This window comes from Portunus trituberculatus, chromosome 21 (genome assembly GCF_017591435.1).
Source record: "Portunus trituberculatus isolate SZX2019 chromosome 21, ASM1759143v1, whole genome shotgun sequence".
Taxonomy (NCBI): domain Eukaryota; kingdom Metazoa; phylum Arthropoda; class Malacostraca; order Decapoda; family Portunidae; genus Portunus; species Portunus trituberculatus.
In genome coordinates, this window is record NC_059275.1 from 10,180,436 (window position 1) to 10,198,958 (window position 18,523).

General features: G+C 40.3%; 2 protein-coding genes across 2 annotated transcripts; one reads left to right on the top strand and one right to left on the bottom strand.

The window, feature by feature from the left end:
- Nucleotides 1–734: 734 nt before the first annotated feature.
- Nucleotides 735–3,043, bottom strand: LOC123507004 (Y-box-binding protein 2-like). Its single transcript, XM_045259499.1, has 3 exons — nt 2,450–3,043; nt 1,994–2,101; nt 735–809 (listed from the first exon to the last, which is right to left on the bottom strand). The coding sequence occupies exons 1-3, from the start codon at nt 3,041–3,043 to the stop codon at nt 735–737; spliced, it is 777 nt and encodes a 258-aa protein (XP_045115434.1).
- A 14,052-nt stretch (nt 3,044–17,095) lies between these two features.
- LOC123507005 (zinc finger BED domain-containing protein 5-like) lies at nt 17,096–17,617 on the top strand. Its single transcript, XM_045259501.1, has one exon. The coding sequence runs from the start codon at nt 17,096–17,098 to the stop codon at nt 17,615–17,617; it is 522 nt and encodes a 173-aa protein (XP_045115436.1).
- The last annotated feature ends 906 nt before the right edge of the window (nt 17,618–18,523 follow it).

Below are 18,523 nucleotides of genomic sequence, written 5' to 3' on the forward strand. Positions count from 1 at the left end.
CAGTTTTTCTCCATGGCGAGGGGTGTTCACCCCCAATGGTACTGCAGCTACCCGGTAGCGGACAAAGAGCTGGAAGGACTTGATAAGAGTGAGTGACATCAGTAAGTATTCTAGAAAGAAAATGCACTAATAACCCTCATATTTGTTCCTAGGACCCACCACTGACTTCTTGTTGTTAGACTTAGTTATTGTTTGGTAGGGTAGATGGGTTTTGTCAGGGAAAAAAAAAAAAAAAAAAAAGGTAGATTAGATGAGATGTTTACAGAGAAATAATAAATTAATTATCTAACAAATGAAATAAATAAAAGATACTTACCAACACTTACCTTTGGGAATCTTCATCTCATGACCAGATGACCTGAAAAGGAAAAGAAAAAAAAAAAAAAAAATCATATATACACACTCCAAACAAAGAAACATCCAACATAATACACACATACACACTATACATGCACAACAACGCCAGATTAGCACTATACACATAAAAACCCTAAAACATATTCATCCACGCAAACAACAACATATAAAAACATAAATTCTTCTAGGTTGGGACGTCTAAACCTAGCACCAGCGATAAATGATAATCTAGCCTTAACAAACCATTGTAAAAATAGCAACGTGGCATGCCCACACACTTTTATCTCTGACTTTACTTCATTATTTCTCACTATTTCCTTCATCTGTACAACCCCTTATATCGCTTCATCCCACTTATCTGTTACATTCAGTTCAGTTCACACAACCACAGCCTGAAGATGGAGAGAGATATCTCCGAAACGTCGCTGACCTTTAGCCAACTGCTTCACCAACTTAGAGAAAAAGACAGAAAAACAGTACGGCACATAGAAACCGTACACAAAAAGTTAAACAAAGGAGAATGCTCTATAGCTTTCAACCTCGTCTGCCTACAAGAAAATATCCTCCCTGGCTATACAAACATATATATATATATATATATATATATATATATATATATATATATATATATATATATATATATATATATATATATATATATATATATATATATATATATATATATATATATATATATATATATATATATATATATATATATATATATATATATATATATATATATATATATATATATATATATATATATATATATATATATATATATATATATATATATATATATATATATATATATATATATATATATATATATATATATATATATATATATATATATATATATATATATATATATATATATATATATATATATATATATATATATATATATATATATATATATATATATATATATATATATATATATATATATATATATATATATATATATATATATATATATATATATATATATATATATATATATATATATATATATATATATATATATATATATATATATATATATATATATATATATATATATATATATATATATATATATATATATATATATATATATATATATATATATATATATATATATATATATATATATATATATATATATATATATATATATATATATATATATATATATATATATATATATATATATATATATATATATATATATATATATATATATATATATATATATATATATATATATATATATATATATATATATATATATATATATATATATATATATATATATATATATATATATATATATATATATATATATATATATATATATATATATATATATATATATATATATATATATATATATATATATATATATATATATATATATATATATATATATATATATATATATATATATGGGTTGGTGGGTGATGGAAAGAAACTCAGGAGTAGCAGGAGTATTTTATTTCTCCAACGTTTCGCCCATAGGGCTTCTTCAGAGAAAATGACAGGCCTCAGGTCAGATCAGGATAGATAGAAAAGGATGAGGGGGGAAGTGGAGATAGGGGAAGAATAGGTGGGTGATAAGAAGGGAGCTTTAGTAGGAGAAAAAAGTCACTGGGGCTTGACCCAGGCGCAGGATGGTGCTGTGATGAGATGAGCTTCTCGTCTTCAGCAGAGGTTGTGGGGTGCTTGTGCGGGAGCGGCATGGTCTTGTCAGGAAGGGCTGCAGCGTCGATGTTGGTGTCAGGAGTGGGGTGGATGACTAGGTGGCGAGTCCTCCACGGCGGGCGAGTTGGCGGGCTGTGTTCTGGATGGTTGTCTGCTCCTTTATGTCTATATGGTTCTGTTTAACATATCCCTTCTGTATAATGTCCGAGAAGGTTATTTTGGTTGGTGGTGTGTCTTCCCGTTTGGTGCCTGGTTTCTTCCTTCTCAGGAGGTAATGGAGTGTGTGAGGTTCCTCCGTGTTCGTCTCACTCTGTGGGCTTGGCTGGGGAGTTGGCTCAGCTTCGGCTGCGGGTGTTGTTGAGGTGGAGTTCTTCTTTTTCCTCTTTGGTGTTTTCCAGTCTACTTCTTCTTCTGCTGGTGGAGGCTGGACAGGCGGAAGTGGCTGGTCGGAGTCGCTCCCTTCCACATCAACGAGCTCGTCTTCGTCTTCCTCGACGGTCCCAACCTCTTCCTGTAGGTCTTCGCGGCGAGGTTGGACTTTGTCTTGGCGAGACGGCTGGTGGACCCTCGGTGGTTTCGCTGTGTATGGGTACAAGGTTCCGAAGGCTTGTGGTGGAATTCTTATACCGGGTAGGCCATTGTGCGTCAGCAGGAGTGGGATCAGAGCTTGCAGACGTCGGGCGTTGCTGCCGGCAAGGACTTTTGCGGCGCAGATGCAAGCCGATATCTTGGCTTCCACATCCCACGTCCTGAGGGGTGGCTTTTGGTGTGAAGCACTGCTGGTCCTCTCGGTGTCTCGGGCCTCCGGTCCTTTGTCTCCCATATGGACGGTGAAGTGTACCTTGTCTCCTTCACGGGGGAGACGTTTCTGTAGGGATCGCTTTAGGCCGGAGAAGTGTATAAAGACATCTGTCTTTGTACTGTGGTCCCTGATGAAGCCGTAACCACGCTTGTAGTTGTACCATTTGACTTCGCCTTGGTGCTGCTGGCCTGCCATCTCGAGACAGAGTGATGACTGCTCCTGTGACAGGCCTTTTTTTTTTTTTTTTTTTTTTTTTTTTTTGGCCATCACCCTGTCTTGGGTATTAGGCCCTTTATTTATTTTTTAACTTTTTTTTTTAATTCTTTTAAAATAAAGCTTTTTTTTTTTTTTTTTTTTAACATATATACAGTTTTTTAGTGGCTTTATTTATTTATATATTTTGTTTATTTTTTAAATCTTAACATTAAGTGACTTCACATATCCTCATGCACGCTTCATTCACACAGGGATCCTATACCTATCTCAAAACTATTGTCCTTTGTCAGGGCATGGGGAGGGGGATAAATCACAATCACACAGGGTGGCTACGTAGTATCACTACGTATTGCATATATACATGAAGGGAAAACATTCACATTACATCACGCAAAATTGGAAACATACACACTTTCATACTTTTATTTACATAAATATATAGAATAAATACATAGAATAAATAACATAATATATACACATAAATCACAACTCTCTGATTAAATTGGCCTCAGTCAGGTAAATCATCAGTCTATCGACCACATCCGGGTGTTCATCACCCAGGAGGGTGGTTTGCGTTAGCGGGAGGCCGCGACCCCGGCAATACGCCGCCAAGGGCCGCCTCTCCTCACGATAACGCACACAGTGAAGCAGGATGTGCTCGACAGAGAGTGACATTACAGCTGGAACATTGTGGTGGGAAGGCGTTGGCTATGTAGGGGAGCATGTGGGTGGGAGGTGCATCCCATCCTGAGGCGTGCGAGGACCACCTCCTCCCGCCTTGTGGGGCGATTGGAGGAGGCCCACTCGCCCAGGATAGGTTTGGTGGTGAGGAGGTGGAGGTTGTCCCAGTGACTCTGCCACAGGAGTTTTGCTGATGATTTAACAACTGAGAGACATGACTGCAGATCCCGACGGAGGTTCCACGCTCCCTCGAGCTCAGCAGCAGACCGAGCTAGCATGTCAGCCTGTTCATTCCCGCGTATATTGGAATGTCCAGGCACCCAAACCAGTGAGAAGGATTTATGACATGAATTCAGCTTATTAATGATGTTGCCCTGGATTTCATTTGTATCCGTGCGGCCGGACTCTATTGCCTGAAGGGCTGACATAGAGTCCGAAAAAATGACAATTGAATTATGAATTGAATTTAAAGCATAATCTATGGCTTTGTCAATAGCAAAAATTTCAGCAGAAAAAACCGATGTATGGGTAGGCAGCCGGAACCTGAGGGCACATTCACACGACCATACACTTGCGTCCACACATTCACCTGTCTTGGAGCCGTCTGTGTAGAGATGTAGGGATGGAGGGAGGCCAGCGACGAGGGCTCGGAAGTGGTGTTGGAGCTCCACCTCGGTAACCACAGCCTTCTTCCCCTGAAGCCAGTTGATGTTGAAGGTGGTGGTGGGAAGTTTCCATGGGGGAAGGGTGGGCAGCACGAGCTGGTCCGCATCGTCCAGTCTCACGCCCGTTTGCTGGCAGAGCTTCGACACGGCATCCTCATGAAACTCTACGCTCAAAAAAAAAAAAAAAAAAAAAAAAAAAAAAAGGCCTGTCAGACTCGGCCAAGACACCGTGCTTTAAACACGTGTCGTCCTGCGCTCTGTCCTTCACCCACCTCTGTGTGGATTTTTTGTACGCCCATCAGGCTTAGGTATTAGTCAAATAAAGTTAGGTTTCCCATTGTCCCGTGTTTTTAGCTTTGCCTTTTCACTGTCCTCTCCTTAGCGGCAACAGAAGGTGTCTGTTGCCCGGTTGTCAGATTGTCTTTCCTCTCACACCTACGGAGGATCCGCCTCAGTGAGCGTGCTTTTGGGGTGAATTAACACCGTCCGGCCCCCTTAGAGTGGTTTGGCAGGACAATCTGACATTAGGTAACTCCTCCCTGACCACCTCCCACTTGTGTCCCGCTCCCCTCCTGCAGGAGGGGGGTGTACCCCCCTCCATGCCTGACGGACCTTCCTGCCCTCCCCCCGTAAGGGAGGAGGACACTGATCGACGACCCCGACTGCCAGACTGTCTATTGACCCTCTAAAGCGACGTATGTGACTCTACATTCCAAGACGAACACCCGCCTGTCTACTGTTAATTCTTTTATAATAAAGAAGGTCATTGACTGTAACATAGGAAATGTCGTTAATGTGAAAAAACTTGCTAGTGGTGATCTACTTGTTCAGACACTTAACGTAAATCAAGTTAAATCATTGTTGAAGCTCCGGTTCATTCATGACATCGAGATCGAGGCTTCGATTCCAGTGTCCATGAACTCGTGTCGAGTCGCTTCCCACCGCGATTTTGTGGATATGGAACCGACCGAGATCGTCGATTGCATGACTGATCAGGATGTCATTGAGGCTCGGAAAATTACTAAAATGGTTGACGGTACAAGAAGGAGCACAGCATCAGTCATTCTCACCTTCAGTGCTGCTAAGTTGCCAGAGAGGATTCATGTAGGGTACGAGTCGGTTCCCGTTCGTCCCTACATTCCGAATCCTCTCCGTTGTTTCAAGTGCCAGCTTTATGGTCACCATGGTAACGCTTGTCGGTCTTCCCACGCTTACTGCGGTAGATGCGCAGGAGAGGGCCACTCTGTGGAGCAGTGCACATCCTTGGTAGAGAAGTGCCGTAATTGTGAAGGTGCTCACTCCACTTTTTCACGCGATTGTCCCGCGTGGAAAGTGGAGAAAGAGGTCTGCACGGTTAAGGCTACTGAAGGATCTCTTACTATGAAGCAAGGATGCGAGTGAAGCAGACGCAGGCCGCGCCTGCTTCAAACGTCTCCTACGCTTCAACAGTAAGGGCTCCACCTAAGATGTGTACTGTTGCTATCCAGACTGACCTCAGCGACCTGCTGCCTGCTCCATCTACCACCACTGATTCCCCTTCAACCTCTGCCTCATCATCTGCTAAATCTACTACTACTACTACTAAAACCTCTACTCCTATAACTTCCTCTGCTCCATACCTGTCTGCTATTTCTCGTACTCCCAGTAAGGGTGAGAAGACAGACAAGTCTAATAAATTAAATTTAACAAAGCTTGAACGTCAACGCCCTTCTCATGTCGTCGCCGCTCCCGCGCCGTCGAGAAGGAGTTCACACGCTCGCTCCCTCTCGACGAGCTCCGGGGAGTTAACAATTGATGAATCGATGGATGTCACCATTAGTAAGGGCCGGGAGAGGTCCCCCGGCAGCGCCTCTGAGCGCAAAAGGACTAAGAAAACGGCCGCCACCACAACTCTTAAGCCATAATGTTCAAGGTGTTACAGTGGAATTGCAGAAGTATTCGGAATAAAGATCCATATTTGTCACTTTTAGTGAACATACACAGGCCGTCCGTTATTTGTCTACAAGAGACGAGACTACAGGATCAGCCTGATCCTGCAGTGCTAAAACACTACCATCCGTATAGAAGATATGAGGGACACGGCGTTGCTATATACATACACAAAACACTGACACAAACAGAAGTGACGTTGAATACACCTCTGGAAGCGGTCGCGTGCAGGGTGAGATTCAACGACACGTATCTGGCTATCTGTTCCTCTACTTGCCTCCCAATACCTCCATTGTTGATGATGACATTACATCTCTTATTAGCCAGCTTCCGGGCAACAGGCTAGTTGTTGGCGACTTTAACGCCCATCATCAACAATGGGGAAGTGAGAGGTCAAGTGTACGTGGGGAGCAGATAGTAAACATTTTATTACAGACAAACCTCTGTCTTCTGAACGATGGAAGTGCGACTCGTGTAGATGATCGGACTGGTAACGCGTCTGCCATTGATCTGTCGTTGCTCTCGCCAGGTATACTCCTGACTTCTCCTGGGAAGTCATCGACGACTCCACGGAAGTGACCATCTGCCCATCTGCATCTCTTATGTACGCGACATCCCGCCCACCCCCCGCCCTCCCAAGTTTAACTTCAAGAGAGCAGACTGGGCAACCTTCCGTGGGGTTGCCGACGTGGATATATCTGGCGAGGACGTTGACACGATGGTCAGCAACGCAACACAATCCATATTACACGCCGCTGAGGCTTGTATTCCGAAGACTTCTGCAGTTTACACTAAGCATGGAGTCTCATGGTGGACAACGGATTGCCGACAAGCACTTCGTGAGCGCAATAGACGATACAGGTACTTCAGCCAGCAGCCCAGTCAAGCTAATTTCATAGCCTATAAAAGGCAAGGGCTCAGGCAAGGAAAGTCATCCGTAATGCAAAGAAAGACTCATTCAGACAATTCATATCATCTATTAACCGCACCACTCCTCTCTCCAAAGTATGGCAAACAATAAATATCTTAAATAACAGAAAACCATATATTCCTATCACCACCCTTAAAATAAATGATATTATAATTGATAACAAAACAGAAATAGCAAATGCCATAGCCCACCAATTCCATCAGGCCAGCAGCACAACTTACTATGACCCTACCTTCCTTCCAAGGAAGGAGGCTGCAGAACTCACTGTCCCAAACTTTGCCACAGGAGGCGTAAACTCAGACTACAACACAGAGTTTACGTTGGATGAACTCCTCTTTGCCCTGAAATCCTGTAAAGGCTCCAGTCCTGGTCCAGACAATATTTCATATATCATGTTACAAAATCTCGGCCACCACTCCCTTTCAAAATTATTAACGCTCTACAATAGAATATGGACCACCTACACTTTCCCTCAGTCTTGGCACTTCGCCCACACAATCCCAATCCCCAAAAAGACTGGACGCCTTACGGACCCCAGTGCGTTTCGTCCTATTGCGCTCACGAGCTGTCTATGTAAGGTCATGGAACGTATGGTAAAGCGAAGGCTACTTTTGTTTTAGAAGCGAAGGGTCTGTTAGGTGATCAGCAGTCGGGCTTTCGGAAGTACCGAAGCACGATGGATCACCTAACACACCTGGAGCATTGCATTTCAGAGGCTTTTGCCAAAAAGAATTCATGATAGGGTGTTTTAGACATCCACAAAGCCTTCGACATGACATGGCGACACGGCATCCTCATGAAACTCTACGCTCATGGCTTCAGAGGTAACTTGCCCATTTTGTTTATAATTTTCTTCAGGACAGAACATTCTCTGTCAAGCTTCCTGGTAACGTAATCTCGGACGTTTTCGTCCAGGAGAACAGGGTGCCGCAGGGTAGTGTTCTTAGTCCCATTTTATTTTGTATAATGATTAATGATATTCTGTCAACAACTCCCGTCCCAAGGAATCTTAAATACTCATTGTACGCCGACGATTGTGCGTTATGGCACTCCTCGCCTAACGCACAATTCTCAGCGGGCGGATTCAGGATGCTCTTGATTCCGTCCAGCATTGGGCCTCATTATGGGGATTTAAGTTTTCAGTTGCTAAGTGTATCGGTGTTGTTTTCACTAGACGTAACGTACCTGATTTGCAAATAACTCTTCAAGGCCAACCGATACCGTTTCAAAATTCAGTCAAGTTCTTGGGTCTGCATTTTGATAGCAGACTCAATTGGAAGACTCATGTTAATGAATTGCTCATTCGTTGTCGTAAAAGATCAATGTCCTCAAATACCTTTCTGGTACTTCATGGGGAGCAGACAGAAAATCTTTATTAATGGTGTACAAGTCCTTAATTCGTTCTCATTTAGACTATGGCTCACTGGTGTATGGGTCTGCGTCGGAACCAACACTGAGGAGATTGGATGTACTGCAGAATGAATGTGTGCGAATGTGTCTTGGAGCCCTGCGCTGCACTCGTGTGGCGCGGATGGAGGTTGAGGCCAATACACCACCGCTACAACTACGTCGCGACGCCCTCCTTTTATCTCATGGGATAAAAGCGGCTCGGAAAGCTCCCTCGGTAACACAGCAAACAAGATTATATGGCAGCACCACCACCTCCACAATGCGGTCCGCCGTCCAGTCTCAGTCAGACTACACACGCTCTGCCAGCAAACGGGCGTGAGACTGGACGATGCGGACCAGCTCGTGCTGCCCACCCTTCCCCCATGGAAACTTCCCACCACCACCTTCAACATCAACTGGCTTCAGGGAAGAAGGCTGTGGTTACCGAGGTGGAGCTCAACACCACTTCCGAGCCCTCGTCGCTGGCCTCCCTCCATCCCTACATCTCTACACAGACGGCTCCAAGACAGGTGAATGTGTGGGCGCAAGTGTATGGTCGTGTGAATGTGCCCTCAGGTTCCGGCTGCCTACCCATACATCGGTTTTTCTGCTGAAATTTTTGCTATTGACAAAGCCATAGATTATGCTTTAAATTCAATTCATAATTCAATTGTCATTTTTCGGACTCTATGTCAGCCCTTCAGGCAATAGAGTCCGGCCGCACGGATACAAATGAAATCCAGGGCAACATCATTAATAAGCTGAATTCATGTCATAAATCCTTCTCACTGGTTTGGGTGCCTGGACATTCCAATATACGCGGGAATGAACAGGCTGACATGCTAGCTCGGTCTGCTGCTGAGCTCGAGGGAGCGTGGAACCTCCGTCGGGATCTGCAGTCATGTCTCTCAGTTGTTAAATCATCAGCAAAACTCCTGTGGCAGAGTCACTGGGACAACCTCCACCTCCACACCACCAAACCTATCCTGGGCAGTGGGCCTCCTCCAATCGCCCCACAAGGCGGGAGGAGGTGGTCCTCGCACGCCTCAGGATGGGATGCACCTCCCACCCACATGCTCCCCTACATAGCCAACGCCTTCCCACCACAGTGTTCCAGCTGTAATGTCACTCTCTGTCGAGCACATCCTGCTTCACTGTGTGCGTTATCGTGAGGAGAGGCGGCCCTTGGCGGCGTATTGCCGGGGTCGCGGCCTCCCGCTAACGCAAACCACCCTCCTGGGTGATGAACACCCGGATGTGGTCGATAGACTGATGATTTACCTGACTGAGGCCAATTTAATCAGAGAGTTGTGATTTATGTGTATATATTATGTTATTTATTCTATGTATTTATTCTATATATTTATGTAAATAAAAGTATGAAAGTGTGTATGTTTCCAATTTTGCGTGATGTAATGTGAATGTTTTCCCTTCATGTATATATGCAATACGTAGTGATACTACGTAGCCACCCTGTGTGATTGTGATTTATCCCTCCCTCCCCCATGCCCTGACAAAGGACAATAGTTTTGAGATAGGTATAGGATCCCTGTGTGAATGAAGCGTGCATGAGGATATGTGAAGTCACTTAATGTTAAGATTTAAAAAATAAACAAAAATATATAAATAAATAAAGCCACTAAAAAACTGTATATATGTTAAAAAAAAAATAAATAAATAAAAATTTAAAAGAATTAAAAAAAAGTTAAAAAATAAAGGGCCTAATACCCAAGACAGGGTGATGGCCAAAAAAAAAAAAAAAAAAAAAAAAAAGGCCTGTCATTCTCTGAAGAAGCCCTATGGGCGAAACGTTGGAGAAATAAAATACTCCTGCTACTCCTGAGTTTCTTTCCATCACCCACCAACCCACCTGTTCCACATTGTTACAATATATATATATATATATATATATATATATATATATATATATATATATATATATATATATATATATATATATATTTTTTCTGGTATCCTCCAAAGTGTTTTTATCAAGGAGGTTAGATTATAAGAAGGCGGCATGATGTCACAAAAGTGAAGCCAGCGCACTATTTATGATTTTATTTATTTATTTTTTTTTACCGTGGGGTCAAATGTCAAAGGAAATGTAAATTTTCGGTCACCCACATCTTTTCATATCTATCTATCTATCTATCTATATATCTATATATATCTATCTATCTATCTATCTATCTATCTATCTATCTATCTATCTATATATATATATATATATATATATATATATATATATATATATATATATATATATATATATATATATATATATATAGATAGATAGATAGATAGATAGATAGATAGATAGATATGAAAAGATGTGGGTGACCGAAAATTTACATTTCCTTTGACATTTGACCCCGGTAAAAAAAATAAATAAATAAAATCATAAAATAAGGTAAATGAATAGATAAATAAGTAAAGTTTTGAACAACCGCTGTATACAATAACAATGTTATGCCCATAACTAAACCTCCATATTGTACCTGCCGTTATGGATATTGAAAAATATCAGTATGTCTTTCTTTCCCCACCATATTGAGAATTGTCATGGTCATATGGCAGTAAAAATGTGCCCAACGAATTTGATGGTGTGATCACCTCATGATCCTCAGTCCACAATGTTATGACACTATTTATTACCTCACATTTGATGGATTACCACGTTTGATTAATATTAGCAATTATTTTGTTTTCTTTTCTTCCCTTTATAGTGTTATAACAATTTAGCTGTAAGAAACCCCGGTCACGTTTCCTTTCAACCTCCCGTTGAGCGTTTCGTTAGAATTCGTTTTAATGTTACATATTCTGAAAATTGATAGTAATTTGGTAATGATTGCAACCTCAGCTTACACCGTGTAACAAAGCTTTTGTCTTTGAGTTGAAATTGTTATTTCTTATTTGCTTATGTCTAGAAAACATGAAAAAATACTTATATTCATTTCTAATTTTGCTTCTGTGTCCAGGATAATGACATTTTTTTAAATTACCCATTCTTATAGGGACAAAGTGGCAAATTTGAACTTTGACTTGAACAAAGTAGATACAAAACGACATATAATGCAATAATAGCATTTATTTATTCTAGAATTACACCAGTGAGACAATAGATACATTAGGAATGAGTAGTTCTTCTAGATTTACGCTTATACTGTAGATTACTTTCACGAAACAGCCCCCAAATTTAGTCTCTCATCATGTTTTCATTATAAGACCCTTGGTAGCGGCGTTCAAAGTCCAATATATCCTAGTGGAAGTGCTCGCCCTGCTCCTCGGAATACGCTCCCATGTTTTCCTTAAAGTTATGAAGATGGGCGTCAAGGATATGGACTTTAAGGGACATCCTGCAACCCATCTTGCCGTAGTTTGTCACCAAGTTCTCAACAAACTCCACATAGTTTTCGGCCTTATGATTCTTCAAGAAGCCAAGAACTACTGCGACAAAGCTGTCCCATGCTGCTCTCTCTGTCCTTGAGAGTTTTTTGGGAAACTCCTTGCACTCCATGACCTTTTTTATTTGTGGACCAATAAAGACACCGGCTTCAACTTTCGCTGCAGACAACTTGGAGAAGAAATCTTGGAGGTACTTGAAAGCTGGGAACTCCTTATCTAGAACTCTGACGAATTGTTTCATAAGGCCCAGTTTTAAGTGGAGTGGAGGAAACAGTACTTTTCTGGGATCCAACAATGGCTCTCATTTGACGTTGTTCTTCCCTCACACTAAACTCGGTTCGCTGTGGCCAGTCCCGCTTGAGGTAGTGTGCCATGGTATCTCTGCTGTCCCAAAGGCAAAGATAACAAGGATACTTGGTAAAGCCGCCTTGGAGACCCCTCAGGAAAGACACCATTTTGAAGTCTCCTATAACCTCCCAACGGTACTCTTCATATTTCAAGGCATCTAACAACATCTTGACACTCCTGTATTCCTCTTTGAACTGGACAGAATGGGCGAGGGGGAGAGATGAGTACATATTCCCGTTATGAAGCAGCACTGCTTTGAGGCTTCTGCACGAGATGTCGATAAAGAGCCGCCGCTCTTTGGGGTTAAGGGTCATTCCAATTGCCTCAAACAGACCGGTCACATTGTGGCAAAAGCAAAGCTCATCTTGACGGGTGAAAAAGCTTGAAAAATGCTGGTGACGCTTTTTCTGACCTGATATGTGCACACTCTCATCTAGCAAATTCCACTGCTTGAGTCTCCACGTTAAAAGCTCGCCATTTGACTTTGCGGGAAACTATATTTTTTTAACATTTTTCAGACATCTTCCTTTACTCAGCTTTCTACTATGCAATCTTGTGCTTCTAATGTCATATTCTTCTCTCAGGATCAGTTTTTCATTATCCACTTGGTCCATTCCGTTGATCAATTTATAAACTTGTATCAGATCTCCTCTCTCCCTTCTTTGTTCCAGGGTTGGTAGATCCATAGCTTTTAGTCTCTCCTCATATGTCATCCCTTCAAATTCTGGAACCATTCTTGTAGCTATTTTTTGTAGTCTCTCCAACTTCCTTATGTGTTTCTTTTTATGAAGGGTCCACACTACTGCTGCATATTCCAATCTGGGTCTTATTATAGTACTTATCAATTTCTTCATCATTTCTTTGTCCATGTAGTGAAATGCTACTCCAATATTCCTTAGCAAATTATATGTTTCTCTAAAAATTCTATCAATATGGCTTACCGGTTGATTGTTTTCTTCCATCGACACTCCTAAGTCCTTTTCCTTTTTTACTTTCTCCAGTTCTACTCCATCTCCCATCTTAAAGATTCCCACTGGTCGTCTTTCACTCTTTCCCATTTCCATGACATGGCTTTTGTTCACATTGGATTCCATTTCCCACTTTTTTACTCCATTCCCAGATCTTATTTAGATCTTCTTGCAGTATTTTACAATCCTCTTTTTGCTTTATAACTCTGCACAGTTTCGTATAATCTGCGAAGAGATTTATGTAGCTGTTCACTCCTTCTGGCATGTCGTTAATATAAATGAGGAAAACTATTGGTGCCAATACTGACCCCTGTGGCACTTCGCTTTCTACTGCTCTCCACTTGGACTTCATATCTTTAACTACTGTCCTTATTTCTCTCCCCCGTCAAATAATTTTCTATCCATCTCAATGTGCTTTCTTTTAAGCCACCTTTCTCCTCTAACTTCCATAGTAATCTTGCACTTTGTCAAACGCCTTTTTTAAATCCAAATAAATACAGTCAACCCATCTCTCTCTCTCTTGTACTCTATCAACTATTCTAGAATAGAAACTCAATAAATTAGTTACACACGACCGTCTTTTTCTAAAACCAAATTGGCTATTTGATATTAATTTGTTGTCTTCAAGGAACTCGATCCATTGTTTCTTTATTATTCTTTCACACATCTTGCATATTACACTAGTTAGTGATACCGGTCTGTAATTTAAAGGTTCTTCCTTCCTTTCTTATATATGGGAACCACCTCAGCTCTTTTCCATTCTACTGGTGCTATTCCATTTTCTATTGAGCATTTTATGCTAGTTCTTCCCTACATTCTTTCAGTATTCTGCCTGAGATTTCATCTGGTCCCATTGCCTTCTCTTCATCCAGTTCCTTCATTAACTCTTTTATTTCAAGCTTGGTTACTTTATTCTCTTTCATATAGACTGTCTCTCTATTACCCTGTGGCCTTTCAAATTTGAATTCCTTAGTAAAGACCTCCTGGAACTTATTATTTAATAGTTCTGCCATACTTTTTGGGTCTTCCACCATCCCGTTCTCTCCTTTTAACCTTTCTATTGTTTCTTTTTGCCTATTTTTTCCATTTATGAATCTGTAGAACAATTTTGGTTGCTCCTTACATTTTTCGACAATGTCCTTTTCAAAGTTCAGTTTTTTTTTTTCCTTTCCTTTCTCACCTTAACATATTCATTTCTCGCTGCCTTGAAGTTTTCCTTATTTACTGGATTTCTATTTCTCCTCCACCTTTTCCATGCTCCATCTCTTTTCTCCTTTGCCCTAGCACACCTTGCATTAAACCAATCTTTCTTTCCTTCTTATTTAGGTCTATATTTCGGGACATATTCCCTGACTCCTGTTTTGTATATTTCCAAAAATAAGTTATACTTCTCTTGCATCGTCTCTGAGTTTTCCATCTCCTCCCAGTTTACGTTTTTAAAATAGTTCTTGAGATTCTCAATATCAGCCTTTCTGTAACTTAATCGGTCTCCTTTGTATGAATCGTCTCTATCTTCCTTTCCCTTTTCTATATCCATTTCTAATATTACATGGTCACTCTTTCCCAATGGGCACTTATATCTTATATCATCATTCATTTGTATACCCTTGTTAAAACTAGGTCCAATCTCGCCGGCTCGTCGTTTCCTCTGAATCTTGTGCATTCCTTTACTCTCTGGTCCATCATATTGTCTATCATTAGGTTCAGGAATCTTTCTCCCCAGGCTTTTTCCCCCATACCACTTTCATAATTTTCCCAGTCCACTTCTTTACAGTTTAAATCTCCTACTAATATAACTTTTCTCCTTTCTTTAATGATTCTCGTTAGACTCCTTATTGTGTCATCTATCATGTCTTTATATTCTTGATTGGCCCATGAATTTGTTTTTGGTGGCACATATGTTACAATGATTGTTAACCCTTTTTTATTAATATACATCTTAACATACAGTACTTATGCTTTTCCTTCCCCACATTCCACTTGGTTTACCACCATCTCCGTCCTTATCATTATCATGACTCCTCCTCCTTTACCCCCTCTGTCTCTTCTCCATACATTATATCTATTATCCAAGTCTATTTTGATTGCCTCATTTAGTTTTGTTTCAGCCAGGCATACAGTATCCGGATTTTCTTTCTTTATGTAATCTCTTAATTCTAATTTACGTTCGTATACATCATTTTTAGTCTTTTGCCTTTATAATTTTTAGTTACTAAACTTGTTTCACTTTTTTCTCTTCCTTTTCGTTTATATACCATTTCCTTATCCTGTCTCCTAGAATTCTCCAAAAAAATGCCTTTTTCCTCTGCTGCCCTTTCATTATTTTTTTCCCTTACTGCTGCCGCCAGTTCGTTGTATCTCTTTCTTTCTTCCTCATTTCTATTTTTCTTTATATAGATATCCTTGCAGCCTTCTGTTTCTCTACATTTTGTTGTTCTATATAATATTTCTTCTGTTGCTGCTTGTGATTTTAGTAATATTTTAATTGGTCTCGTTTTTCCTTCTTGATATGGTCCCATTCTGTTTATTTCTTCTACTTCCTCTTCTAAGTTCTGCCTATCTTCGTCGTTTAGATTTTTTAGTCTTTGACTGATTTCATTTCTTCTTTTTCTCTTCTTGGTCTATATGTATTTTATATTTTTTTTCTTTTAATCCAAATACGATTACACTCTGTGTGTGTGTGTGTTTGTGTATGTATATATATATATATATATATATATATATATATATATATATATATATATATATATATATATATATATATATATATTGTTACGGTCACGGATGCGGTTAACTGCTACAGCTCACTAGAGTGTTATCCTGGCGAGGTCGCCACTTTTGTTACGGTCACGGCTGCGGTTAACAGCTACAGCTCACTAGAGTGTTATCCTGGCACAATCGCCAACTTTCTGTTACGTACGCCACTCTAGCTGTGACTATCTGCGGCTGCTCACTGAGGAGCGTGTTGGTCTGGCACGATTGCCAGTTTGCTACGGTACAGTACAGTGGGGAATATAACACTCCACCGAGTCCCCACTACTATAAATCACAGCAGCCGTAACCCTCAGGTTCTTTAAAGGTCGCCAACAGTGTATAACTTCTCCCACTGTAAGGGAATCTCCTTAGCCACTCCTTCTCCTCCGGTACCCAACCAAGTAGAATTTATAAATGGTAGATGCTATGTGTAACAGGGCGAGGCCTTAATACCCCCTAGAGCAGTGGTTCCCAACCAGGGGTCCATGGACCCCAAGGGGTCCATGGAAGAATTTCAAGGGGTCCATAGAGATTCTACTTATTTTTAAATTTATTATACTGGAATTAGGAGACATGCGGCTCAGAATAAAATTTATACTACTGTTCACAATCCTTAAAACTGAATGCTTAAATGTTAGAATTGCTCTACATTAGCTAACAGTATCAGCGGTGTCAAACTCACGGTCCATGTGACAAATTTGGCCCTTGGGATGGTCATGAGTGGCTCGCGAGATGACAGGAAGATTTATTGCCTCCTTAAATGACGAGTGTCATGAATATACGTGATATATGAATGAGAGAGAAAATGAATAAATAACCTTTATTTTATTATGGCAATATTAAGTGCAATAATTAATTCATATTGCAATTTATTGTAATACAGCTATTGCAGCTATTATAAAGGGAAGATGCAGGGAGATTTTTGTCCCGCTTCTTCTCTCTTCGCCAGGAAGTTGAAATGTTTCTTGATGTACAGAAAAAATGTGACCTGTTGGAGATATTGAAATCAGAACACTTTGAGCTCCGCCTTGCTTATCTTGTGGACATATTTGAAATCTTCAACCAGCTGAACTTGAGACTCCAAGGAAAGGATTCAAACTTGCTCAGCCACTGTGACTCAATACATGCATTTTTGGCCAAATTGGAGCTGTATAAGAAGAGAGTGAGTGTAGGAAAATTTATGATGTTTCCATCATTGAATGAAGTTCTTGCTGATGGTCAGCTTTCAAGTACCTTGTCCAAGGAAATCATGGACCACTTGTCTCAGCTAGATGATGAATTTCGCCGTTACTTTCCTGACTTGAGCCCTCAGCATGCAGGATTAGCAAAAAATCCTTTCTTATGTCAGGTTGATGATGTGTTAGAAGACGCACAAGAAGAGTTCATTGAGCTTCTCCATGATTCAACAGCCAAGAATGTGTTCCAGTCAAACTCCTTGTCTAGCTTCTGGTGTTCAATGATGGAATCATATCCAAAATAAGTGATCTGGCAGTTCGAGTTCTTTTGCCTTTTGCTTCAACCTACCTGTGAAAGTGGGTTTTCTTCATTACTTGCAATAAAAACAAAATCAAGGAACAAGCTGTCTGTGGAAGATGACTTGAGGTGTGCACTGGCTGCCACTGAGCCAAGGATTCATGAGCTGGTTGCTCAAAAACAACCACAAAAGTCCCATTGAGAAATATAAAGTGACATACTTTTTCGCAACCAATGAAAAGTTTCATTCACTGCTGTTTTGTGATTTTTGTTGTATTCATAGTTTTTGTGATTCTTTTTATTCATACATGTGCTTGCAAGCTCAAAAAAGGGCAAATATTATAAAGATAGTTTTTGCACACAATACCTACAACTATAACAACATTAACATAACATTTTTCCTATGTGTTTTACTTAAATCAAAAAGTGCTGAACGGAATGTTTTCTGATTTCATATAAATAGGCCTACATCTTAATCAGCATAACAATGGAAGGCATTTTACATTAATATATTCATTTCTTGCAGAAAAATCTTTTATTAATTTTCTTGGCTTAACCTATTTCGTTGTAGGGGGTCCACAGGTGAAACAATGACTGGAAAAGGGGGAACGGGACAAATTAGGTTGGGAACCGCTGCCCTAGAGAAACCGCCCACAAGGACAATTCCACCCACTTCTCTATGAGGTATTAATGCCTCTCCACACGCCTTGCCCACAGACTGTGATAAATCACAGACTGGGACAACACGTGCAGTATATTACTATACTATCCTACTACGACAAGTGCTTCCTAACACCTGTCAGACTGACACCCCTAGCCTACGACTACTATAATATATGATGTGTACAGCACATCCGGTTGTGTACACACGAACCCAGACACCACCTACGGGTGACAACAGCCTTACAAGGAG